This window comes from Aythya ferina (assembly GCF_964211825.1).
Source record: "Aythya ferina genome assembly, chromosome: 9".
NCBI classification, from domain to species: domain Eukaryota; kingdom Metazoa; phylum Chordata; class Aves; order Anseriformes; family Anatidae; genus Aythya; species Aythya ferina.
This window is the reverse complement of record NC_140305.1, coordinates 4,243,211-4,255,823: the sequence shown is the minus strand read 5'-3', so window position 1 is coordinate 4,255,823 and position 12,613 is coordinate 4,243,211. Positions and strand designations below refer to the sequence as shown.

At 35.8% G+C, this 12,613-nt stretch overlaps 1 protein-coding gene across 6 annotated transcripts in view; it reads right to left on the bottom strand.

Annotated features, from left to right (window-relative positions):
* Positions 1-2,533: 2,533 nt before the first annotated feature.
* Positions 2,534-12,613, bottom strand: part of XRN1 (5'-3' exoribonuclease 1) — a 39,393-nt gene continuing 29,313 nt past the window's right edge. For 3 of the 6 annotated variants that reach the window (XM_084530035.1, XM_084530038.1, XM_084530037.1), the window contains 7 exons: positions 12,295-12,420; positions 11,819-11,975; positions 11,245-11,426; positions 10,912-11,025; positions 10,706-10,829; positions 9,307-9,467; positions 5,299-9,110 (listed from right to left, as the gene is read on the bottom strand). In XM_084530035.1, coding sequence (XP_084386161.1) covers positions 8,820-9,110; positions 9,307-9,467; positions 10,706-10,829; positions 10,912-11,025; positions 11,245-11,426; positions 11,819-11,975; positions 12,295-12,420 — 1,155 coding nt within the window. In that variant the 3' untranslated portion in view covers positions 5,299-8,819. Of the gene's footprint in view, positions 4,617-5,298; positions 9,111-9,306; positions 9,468-10,705; positions 10,830-10,911; positions 11,026-11,244; positions 11,427-11,818; positions 11,976-12,294; positions 12,421-12,613 lie in introns of those variants that run through there. The other 3 variants (XR_014696115.1, XM_084530039.1, XM_084530036.1) reach the window with 3 other exon arrangements.

Below are 12,613 nucleotides of genomic sequence, written 5' to 3'. Positions count from 1 at the left end.
ACGCACACAAGAGCAGGTGGGCGGTAAAGCCAAGGAGCAAACTGCACCAGCTTCCCTTTTGTTAGTAAGTTATTTGTCACAAACAAATTATATATAATTAGATTAAATCCTCATTTGCAGCAATGCTCCTGTGCTACTACCTTCCTTCACACAGAGAATCGCGTTCGAAGTTTATTTTAAAATAAAGTTAATGACAGAGACGTTCTCTCTTCACCCTTAAGCGGGGGGGTGGGGGAGGTTGTTGTTAAACAGGAGCGACCAGAGACGTTCTCAGTTAAGCAATAAAATTCAGGATACAGAACCCGAACTAACATCAGCAGAATTTAGTCTTATCATCAGTTTAATTAGAACAATTAATCAGTTTTAACTCCTCACTTAATTAGAATAGGAAAAATAAAAGCAAAAAAAAAAATTTTTTTTCCCTTGCAACTTTAATTTGGCCCCTTCACAAAAAAGTTGCATTGTGGAAACAAAAGGATGGGATAAGTCTCATGTTATTGTATCTTTAAACCAGGAGTATTTATAGCAGCAAGAGCCACATAAGGATAGGCTCTCCACCTCACCCGGGCACTCACAGAGGTCACTGGGACAAAGGTGCAGACCACAGGGGAGCTGAAGGTGCATAAAATAGAAACCTAGAAATGCTGCTTTAGCTCTCCTCCCTAAAGAACGACTCATTAGGAAGCCTTGGACTTGTCTTTCATACAGAAAAGAAAGGTCTTTTACTCAGTCTTTTAGAGCATATCTAAGATAAACAGAAAGCTAATAGATACACGTCAGAGAAAGGTATCTGATGCACTATATCTGATCAAGACTAAATTTATTTCCAACTATTAAGTTTTCATTTTGTTTGGTAATTATTCCAAACTTCCAAATAAAACTCCCAAAGTAAAATTCAACATATGCAACTGCTAAAGACTAAAAACTCTTTACAAATGTTCAAAAACTAACCAGAGTTAAACAAAATAGGAAAAATGCATCTAGATGTCTTTGATGTTTTTAGTGTATAAATGTAAGTGGAGCCTAGCTCCCTGCAAAATGAAGCAAAACTTCACAAAGAAGAAAGAGATGCAAGTTACTTTTTTCTTTCACAAGCTCTGTATTTGTTACATGTAACACATACCCCTCTGATTCACCGTATTGCATGGAAATAACCGTAACCGATTCTTCATGCAAATCAGTCTCGGTTTAACATACTAATAATAACTTAGATGCATCTTGAAAAGAACCACGATTTATATTTTGGAAAGAAGCTAACATGAACCAACTTGCATAGTTGCAGGCAATGCATAGTCTGAGTTAAATAGCATGTCTAAGAGAATTGCTCAATTTATAAAAGATGCTTATGAAATACTAATTTTATTTTTCTGGTTGCAATGTGATAAAAGAAACGCAACTAAGGAGGCAACAGATTTTTTTTCAGACATACAAAGCTTGTCCATACATGACTTATCTGGCACCAGCTTGTTACTTTGACATAAGTAATATTATTTCCAAACAGGCATTACTTGTCTACCCCAAATCTGTCACCCTCAGAGAAAAATCTGATTGCCTACATGGGTAAAAGCCCCAAGTTTATTTTAGCACAGACTAGAATCGTTCATTTGAAGTGAGGATGTACTGACACCCTTGAAAGCTGTTCTGTATTGCACAGCAACATGGATAGTACCTGCTACCATCTCAGTCTTCCTATTTAAATTGGAGCATGCATGTGCCATCTTTACTGTTTCAAAAAGCAGAGAATTCACACACCTGGAATCACATACCAATTACTGCAGCGGCAATTTCCTGTATTTCTGCATCTTCTGTGATGAAATCTTCCGTTTCTTCAGTCTCTGTAAAGTGTGCTTGGTCCTATCTTTTACTGGAATATCAAATCAAATGAAGGACTGAAGACACTCTACGGACTCACCCAATGCTGTAGCAAAGGAAAGGAGTTGTTATTCCAGAGCAGAACATCAGGGACAACAAAATTATCTCTGGCAGTAATGACAAAACCTGCACCTTGAGGAATTTTTATGGAGTATTTGTAAAAAATGTCACCATGCTCAGCAACACATACACTTTTAGAGGAAAGCAAGCAAGAGGTTTTTTCCCCAGTTATCCAAATTAAAATAGGCCTTGAGAGTTGGCAGTGCTACACACCCAGTAGACCTACTTACTAGAAAGAGAACATTATCTTCACATTTTCTAAGACCAGATTATTAATTAAATTGTGCAAATTATTAAATAAAATGTATTTGGAATAGTATATATATATATATATATATATTTAAAGGTATTTTCAGGTGCATTTCTGTAGTCACCATTACATAGGAGCCTCTTCCCTGGGCTTCGAGTATGAATCAAATTTTATCATTGGCAATGCTAACACGATTTCAGCCGATTTCTACTGGAATGTAGAAAAGCAAGATGCAAAGCCTGTATGTAATTCATGCTTTTTTTCCCCCCCATTAGGTTCCCTTAATTATCTGCGTTTTGTAAAGATGCACATACCTTTCCTTGTGCTTCATACTGTTTTTCATTTTACCCATTTTCTTAGCTCTAGAATGTTAATAAGTTTTAACATCATGTAAATATTTACCTCAGTGTTTTGGTCAGTTTGCTTTTAAGAAAGAAACAGCCCACTAATTTCTCCTTGTCCACTGGTTATACAACCTACATAGGTGATGCTTTAACCCTTGCCTGGAAAATTAACAGATGACCCAAAATGAAAAGTGATGAACTTTTGGCAAATTTTGCTGCAATAATTTACCATGTGTTAGTTCTTGGCAGTTCCTCCTGTCCTCCTGACAAAATTTACCACTCTCTTGAAGTCAAAATACAATCACAATACATCAGTTAATCTAGCATTTTAGCTTCGTGATTGAGTTTTGGGCAGTGATGGGATGTCTCTTAAGCAGCTCCACTCTTGCTAAATAATCCTGCCCTCCCATGCAAACTGTTGTACCAATATAGCTGTTCTTGTGGCTCCATGGCGAACTGATCAGGCTGAAAAATAACATGGGAAAAGTTTCAATCAGATGAACTTCTTGATACATTTCATAATATGGTGATACAGAGTCTGGCACATTCAAGTGGGAACAAGTAACCAGTGACTGGTTAAGCCAGACCTTTCACTAGAGAACTGCATATCAAAACTGTGCCCACGTACATTAGGTTTTGCATTCAAGTGCCTGAGTCACAGCAGTCCCTCTGTTCCACTGTCTCTGTGACAGAAGTAACCCTTGACAGAGAATGAGGTGGACCTTGGGACAAAATTTTAAGCCACCCACCTCTTAAATAATTTATTTACCAAAACAAGCGTAAAAATGGTATACTTGTTCTGTTAATGCCTCATTATTTGCCCGTGCTTTAAAACCTGCTTAAGCAATGCCTACATTTAGGTGTGTGCAATGGGTATATACGAGACAGTGTCTATCATCATCTGGGTGTCTCAAACTGTGTAGGCTGAAAATGACAGAACTGTGAAACGCCTTGAAAAAATAAGAAATTATGTGCATGTATGTGTGCACACCATTTCTACATATCTATGAATAATCATTATTTGGACCTAGAAAGTCCAGGGCTGAGCAGCTCTTTAAAAGAACATTGATTTCAGAGTTTGGAAATTCAAATGAAAGACTAAAAATAAAGAGGAAAATGACCATCAGGGAAGCTTAAATTAGAACAACAAAATGGGTGGGCTGGAGGCTTGAGGGACAAAAAAATACTTAAGAACCGTTGCCTCAGTAAGACCTAGCCACTTAAAAAATGGAATAAAAAAAAAAAAAAGCAAAAGGAAGCAAAAGGAAAAAAAAACACAACAAAAATCTGGAACCATCACAGAATGGTTTCAGTAAACTCAGAGGTTCCAGCACTCTTCTATTTCCTCTAAGTTGCAATGACTGTTAGTGTTACAGCTGTTTCAAAGCAGTATGTACTGGAAGAAACCTCAGGAGCCAGCATTAAGTGTCACAGTCCTACCCCAAACTAGCACTAAATCTAAAGCATGTGGAAATTACGTCACATCACTCACTTGCACTGGAACCACAGTTGTTCTTGCTTCAACCTTTACCCCCAACATGCTAAAGGCTTCTGACTTGGAATTCTATTGCTATTGTTAGTGGCACAGAAATCACATGTTGATTTTTGATTGCCAGCCTTTGTCTTTCTTTCCATTACGCAAAATAGAGGTCTAAGGGTGATTATCAGCTTTCATAAAGCAATGTTGATGCAGTAGGGCTTACTGACAAAGTTTTACCAAAAAAAAAAAAAGTTTTAATGAAAAATGTTTCCTCTGTTCTTTAAAAGAACAGGTTTATTGTTTGCACTTGGTTTGCAGACTAGCTCTGTTATCTTGGAGTCATATTATCTCTCAGAGCAGAAACAAAACAGGAAGTTTTTTGTAATTATAGACAAGTAAACACCCCCGCAAGAACTGGCACCAATAAGGAACTGTTGGAACTATGGATTCTTTTGTTAATAAACAACAGCTACTTACCTCATGACATCTGATTCCTCCAAATACTTATCAGTTAGAGTCTCAATATTCATGGGTCCTCACACCTGAATTTGGATTCTTTTGGCCAAGAATTTGTATTCAGACTGCCCTTATGCCCTTGAGGTCAGTGTCCCTTTTCCAGAGACAGAAAGAGAAGAACATAACTGTCTCTCACTAGTAAGGAAGGCTGATTATGGAATACATATGGAGATCACATCTCAAAAGAAAAGAAAAAAGAAAGAGACAGAGATCCCTTACTATACGTAACCATTCCTATATTGAGTTTCTTCACTCTTAGGCATCATCTATACAGTAGATCAGATGAACTAAACTAAACTAAACTGAACAAAAGTCACTTAATTTTTGAATGGGAGTGTCTATGCGAGATTTATTATGCACAAACTGGTATATTTTGAAGTTATCCCTTTACTTCTTTTCATTTTCTTTAGTGATATAATATGACCTGAATGTATATACCAAGCCCTGACTGTTCTATACAGAGTACAGGTACACAAAGTTATACAGTTGATCACATTATGAGTATATTCCAATCTTTACACTATATTTGTTTTAATCATGCTAATTCACTTAATAATCTGCAAGAAGGAGAATAACACCTGTTGCTGTAGTAGGCAAAAGACAGATCCTAACCAAATTTGTAAGTCACAACCGAAGGTACTGAAAATTAACTGTCACAACTACAGTGTTCACGGTGCTTTAAAAGGGAACAAGAAAAGTTTGAACATAACCTTAGAGACAAAGAAATCCAACACATTATATATATATATATACACACACATATACACACAGTACAAAGGCAAAGGGATTTATTTTATTTACCCTCTCTAAAATAAGATTAAAATCTAATAACATTAATTTGGCAGTTGTTTTAAAAACCTGCTATTATTATGGAGAAATCTAATTACAAAATAGAATTTGCCATTTCTTTCTCGAAGAAATTTAAATACATTACACTGTCTTAGTACAGTCTGCCATTATGTCTCAGTCAAAAGCCTTGTTACAAATGAGGTACCTATTCTTACTCTATTTTAGCAGAGATATCAGCATAATATTTTGCTCCAGATACACAACAGGGTTTCACATTAGGTTATCAAATACTTCCAGGTACCCATGATTCCTCCTATTTTTCAACTGTCTTCACACCTTGATAAGAACCACTAAGAGTGAACTTGCTAGAAAGTAACCTTACTGCCTTTACTGAGTTTTATTTTATTTTTAATCTAACAGGTGACAGGTGCTAAAGAATTTTCAGAAGATCACCATCTAGTTAAGCGCTTTTGACTGCAAACTGACCAACAGCCTTTTTAACAAATTACATATCTTGAACTGAATAGTAGTTGAAGGCCATCAAGAAATAGCTCGCAGGAGGTGGGCAGTCGCTGCTTCTGAGAATCACAAAAGTTGGGCTACGTGAATTTGTATCTTAAAATATTGGTTTGGAGCATACAGACGTTCCCATATAGTATTTGAAAATAAAACAGTGGAAATAAGTAATTTTTTTTCAATATTTAATCCAAGCAGACACAGACACAGTTTATAAAATTATTCTATTGCATTAAAGTTTTATATAGCATTTAACTCTTATGAATGTTTTTCCTTCAGTGTATCATATATTCATATTTTAAAATATCTTTGCACAGTCCTTTGTGCAGCTACATGCTAAAAATCTGCAAATGCACACTAACACTAAACAGCACAAAAAATACATTCTGTATCCATTCATATGCAAATTTAAAACATTTCACTTGGCAGATAAACAATGAAAAGTTATTTTAAAAAAATCAGAAACTACAAAAATGCGCACATAAAAGTCTTCCCTTTTGGATTTTTAGTAAAATACTGCTCTGTATAAGATCTAATGAAAAATTCCAGTGCTTACAAAATACTTTATATCTATGAGTAAAACAAATGCTTAAATTTATACCTGTATGAATTAAACATAATCACCTCATTAAAATATAAAACTGAAATCATAGGGGACATGGCATAGGTCAATGCAGATGTCACATGTACCAGGACATGTAGAACTGTAATTAACTGGGCACCAGGCAGTCAGTTTCACAGAATACATATACTAAAACCCAGGGACTAATACAATATGCAGCAGCTACGGAAATTAAGTGTTTAACCAGCTACATATATTTAATATAGCAATTCTACCACAAGAGAGGGAGGAGCTGTTAGTCTGAAAATAGGAAGTGAGTAATGAAAATTGCTGTTTTTACTGGTGTTAGTGGTATAGTGTCCTTCATAACCTTTTTTCCTAAATCTGCATGAATTGGCTATCCAGATATATCCAAATTCTGTATTTTAAATCTAAGTTCAGAAGTAAAACCACAACACTTTAGCAATCATAATGACTTAGTCTTTTATGACGACACCTGTGGTGAAGTTTAAAGGAGACTGCAATCTGGAAGATCAGGTGATGCATTAGAATCTAATGCACTCTAATCTCCATCACAGTAATTTCTGAACAGATCTTGTCTCTGATGATCAGGCAATCCATATAGGATACAGGGGACTAACATCTGTCTCTCATAACAAAATTTCATATAAACACTTCTGAAATATCGGCATGTCAACATCCTATCAGTATCACATTGTTAATGACAATAAATCACCAAAATATACAACTTGTCCTTCATGGAACATGGCTTTAAAACTTCTTGAAACTACGTGGATATAAAGAAAACAACAAAATAAATGCATTTTTAAGACTGTATATAGACTATTCTACAAGGCTTGTAATACTAAGTAAAATGAAGTAAAATTTCTTGGCCCTGTTTTTACCTCTATGACCCTTTTTATAGGGCTTACTGCTTGTTTTGAAGAAATTAATATTTAAAAATCCCATAAAATAATAATGTGAAAGTTGAACTGAAAGTCTACAGACTTGCAGATCCAATATGAAACCTGTTTGGAAGCAATAAAAATGAATCGCTAGAATGTAATTTATTTCTAAACTGCTGGTTTTAAAGGAAAAATATTTTTCCTCAAACAGATTAGAACTAAGAAAAATGAAATCTAATAAATGTCAGTAAACAGCACCAACTGAGGCTTCAAATTCTTAAACTGAAGAATTCTCGTTAATATAAGAACAGTACACATGGGTAAAAAAAAAATAGTACAGGTACCTCTGAGCCTTCTTTTTTTTCTACATGAACTACACATAATGTAATTAGTTCTTCTGACATAGCTCTCTCCAAGAACACAAGTCAACTTTTTGTTATTGAACTAACTGTAATAAGTTTCTAATAACGTAATGACATGACAGTTTTGCTACATACAACTTCTATCGCATAACCAAAAATAAATACTAAAAGTCACCTAGCCACAAAAAAAAACAAACAAAAAAAACCCCACACCATATAGGAGGTTTCAGGGTACATTGGAGGGAAGGACTATGAGTAAGCGTAATTTTGACAGCCATACTACACAAATGGACATCTTTGAACTCTACTCATCTTATTAAATTTCAGGATATCACTGGCATTTTAGGGGGCTAGGTAGATATCCATGTTAATTTATCACCAGAAAACAAACGAATTATCAGTGCTGCTAGCTTAAAAAAAAAAACTAGAAAAGAAGTACTTTACCAGTGAGGTCTCTACTTCGTAACTATGTTTTTATTCAATACATCCTATAAATATGTCTCCTGGAACGGATTCTGCATAAGCAACCACATCTTGACACTGTGTAGCAGAGATATAACAATACCTGAATTTTGAATGCTGTGAAATTGTTGCCCCCTGGCATAAAACCTAGCAGTTCATAATTACAGCGTATTTGGCAGTTCTGCTGTAGCTAAGTTTTAATCACACTGATTCAGCTCAACTGGACCTGGAGATCCAATATGAAAACTGCACTTAAAATATTTTTTCCTTTTTATCTTATTACACTATTTAAAAATAAGCTAGAATACAAAGTGTCATACTAAGCAAAGTTTGATGCCCAACTTATTACTGCTCCATATCCCACTCAAAAAGCACAGTGATTCTGAATTAAGGTTGCCACTGTTATTGCTGCTTACCCAGTATAGTCTGTAAGCCACTGTTCAGAAACCTAGGCACAATGGATGGTATGGTAACCTTAACTCAGCATTTCCTGCCTTTTCCTGATTTAAGTCAAAATAATTAAGTTTTAACATCATTTTCTGTTTTTGTAACAACCTGAAATTCATAGCAAATAAAATGTATTTTGTTCTATACTAAATGTAAAGTGGCTGGTCTTTTTAATAGAGCTTTCTGATTTTTTTAAATGATATAACATAACAGTGGGGGAAGAGTTAAAAATAAAATACACCTAGCTACCATATTTATTCTGAAGATTTTGGTGCGCCAAAATTGACAGCCAGCTTTCTTGGCTTTCGCTTGCTGGAAGTGTTTGGTGTTGATTTGTTATGAGGAACACTTGGAGTAGCCACATTGTCTTGAAATGAAACAGTGGATTGAGCAGCTTGAGGAGATTTTAAAGGAGCTGAAGAGCTATCTTGCTGAATGTGGTCAGAAGACACTGGCTGTTCATTCTTTAGTGGTGCAGCTTGAGGGGAACTCTGAAACTCCTTGAGCTCAAAGTTTTTCTTGCTAGCAGCCCTTTTTTTAGTTACCTTTAAATTAAATAAATATTATTTAACAAATTGCATTCTTAAAAAACCTGCAAATATTCCACTACTAGAAAACATGCACACAAATTTTAAAAACAAGTTTCTAACACTAGACAGTGCTTGACAGAGGAAGTGTCATTGTTCACCACATAGGTACATTTTTACATGTAAAATATTAAGACAAACCTGCCAAACTCACCTGCAGAGGTATGAACTGGTTGTGAGAGCCAACTGGTATAGTTCCTGCAAGAGACATGTTTCCTGGATAGGAACCAGGATAATAATGTTTGCCATGAATAGGCACTGGAGCTCCCCAGGACACTGGACCAAACATGTGGGATGACGGAGGCATCATATTAGCTGTGAAAATTAACAACTTTTAGCAATCTTTTCTCATGAAGAGCATACCAACTCACCAAAACACAAAGTCCCCTAATGACATTTGTCTACACATTATTTTTCCAATAAGGCCTTATTTTCTTCCTATTTGTTTGAAAACAGTTAAGTATTTATAATTAAAACACACACACACACACACAAATAAATTAACCACCAAATGGTTCTGCTTTTACAGAACTTCACCTAGACGACAGCACTCTTAAGAGCACTAAGTCACTATGTCATTGTATCTGCATTTCAGAGTGCACATAAGTTTGTTTGGATCTTCGCATCCTTATCCAAGTGAACTGTACTTGTCAGGGGAAGTTCAGATTGGTGAAGAGTTTTTTCCTAATAACCAAGAGGGGTGCTGGGCACTGGAACAAGCTCCTCAAGGAAGTAGTCATGGCACCAAACCTGCCAGAGTTCAAGAAGCATTTGGACAATGCTGTTAAACATATATGGTTTGACTTCCAGGTAGTCCTGTGTGGAGCCTGGAGTTGCACTCGCTTAAACTTGTTCAACCCTTTCAACTTGGTATGTTCCATGATTCTGTCCTTTGGGAAGAAGTCAACAACAGAGAAACACTCCAGGGTGGAAAGATGTAGCAGCTGGTGTGTGGGTTACTAGGATACTACTGTTGTGTTGACTAATTACTAGCAGTGAACATGAGCTTGACTAGACGACAAAATAGATGAGAACCAAAAAAGCCACCAGGATTTTTAATAATTTTGTTATTTATCAGGGAAACATTTTGCAGTGTATAATGCACCACTTCACTGAAATCTGATTCTGAACAAATAAAATCACTAATGCCTGGATAACCATATACTTGGAAAACAATAAATCCAAGTAAAATAAAATAAAAGAAAAATCAAGGAAGAGAGTTCTTCTCAATCCTGGACTGGGACTATCAGCATTGAACTGGTTACTGCTGTTTTGAAGGAAAAAAGACAACTAACACTGAATGGACATACACATTATTGAAGAAAAGAAAGAAGAAAGTAATTGGGAAATATGTGATTCTCTGTATTGAATTAATTTACATATTGACAAGAAGAGGTTCATGCACTGTTTTCAAAGCCTTTCAGATGCACAACTGCATACAGGAAGACCAAAAAATAGCGCTTTCTGAAAGGCACCCATTTCCATGTAAAGAACAATTACAGCTACAGGCAACCACGACAAGTATTTGAATTGTGCACTCATCAAATGCTTACCAGGGGGTTGTGTAAAGACTGGAGGAATAGGTCCAGGTGGTACATGAACTCCCAGTGGCTGATAATTTGGAAACACAGGTGGAGGGGGAGGTGGAGGCAAAGTGAAGTTCACTCCTATAGAGCTCTTTAAAGAAGCAAATGATGGATTACAGACAGACCCATTGCAAGAGAGACAAACATTTTAGAAGATTGTTTGCTGTCCTCACCAAACGCTGTAAAGCAAAAAGAGCAGCTTTCTCCTTTGCTTCAGCTTCAGAATGACACTGCGGTCCATGAACCAACAATCCATTTGATAATTTTATGTGACAAACTGTCATAGTCTAGAAAAACGAGAGAAGATTTTTGAAGGAATTTGTACTGCAAACAAATTGCAAGACAGAAACAAGGTTTTTATTGTATTTTTGCTTTGAAAAAAACGGAGGGAACTAAAGCATCTAAAGTTCATTTTTAGAGGCTTTTCCGTACTGAGTTCACATGCTTAATAAAGAACAATGGCAAGAAAGTTGAGAACTTTAACTTTTGCAGAAAACAAGCCTCACCTGTGGTGTTTTTACAAAAGAGAAATCTGGTTGCGACATTCCAACAAGAGAACAAATACGCGAAAGTTCAGAAACAGGAGTAGACATTGCAGGCTGTGGACCGACAAAAGGGTGACCTCCAGTTTCTAGTGCTGGTGTATTCTGAACGCCTCCAGTACTATGAGGCTTGTTCATATAAGCAGCTGACCAGATTGAAAAAAAAAAAAAAAAGAAGAACAAGAAGTTATATCACACACATTTCCTGTAGTCAAAGGATAGCAACTTTGTTAGCAAGAGAAGATTAAACATTTTTTTCTCGTATTTTTGTATCTGATCAAAAAAATAGACTAGGTGTTAAGAGATTCTCAGTTCTAAATAAAGAAGTACAACACAAAAATATGGACACTTTATTATTTTATTCTGAAAATGAGTTTGGATCTTTGCATCCTTACCGAAGAGAACCGTATTTGTCAGGAGAGGTTCAGATTGGTTATTAGGAAAAAGCTCTTCACTGAGAGAAAACTGAACCATTAGCTAAGTATGTTCTAAACTGTCACAAGGTGAAGCTCTGAGCTATGTTGATGTATAAACATACCCATTTTTTTTGGTTGTCTATATTGCAAAGCAGCTCCATGGCAATCCTGTCTACTTGGGGGAGCAGGAACATCACTAACTTGGGATTTCACTTCATTCCTCATTTCCACATCAGAGCCGTCTATCTTTAAAATTTCTTTGAGCATCTGCGTTCCTTTCTTTAAAAAGAAAATAAACCATTTAGGGATGTGACTGTGTTAGATGAAGCTACCTTCCTACTTAACTCTGATCACTGTAATTGGAAACAAAGTCTGCATTTTTCTTTTCCCATCAGTTACATTTTTATCAAAGCACAGTTAACAGCACCTTAACATAAACAATGTGTTTGTTAATTTTCTTTGAGAATAGCTAATTAAAAGCTCATCAATATGCTTAAAAAGACTGTATGAGGTTTCACTGAGTTTCCTTAAATAGTAACATTGATGCTAAGATAGCAGATGTTAAATTGCTATGCAATGATTCCTACAGTATACAGACCATAGCAAATGATTGTGGTGACAGATGTTCTTCATTTGTAGCTCTTGCTTCCTTGGAGTAAGTCTGCACTTCATTTTCTTTGGAAATTTTCAAAGAAGCTAGAAGACTTTCAAGATCATTGTCCTTCTTAAAACAAATAAAAAAAAGTCATCAACTTAGTATATTACAAACAGATGCAAGAGGAAAGGTATACTAGTTTGAAATTGATATTATGCTCATTCAGGCTTTTTTTTTCCCCCCTCTGAGTTTGGGCAGATGACAGCAAGTCTTGTTAGAGTGTGAACAGATATCAAAAGACTGCACCAAGTTTTGCACATGA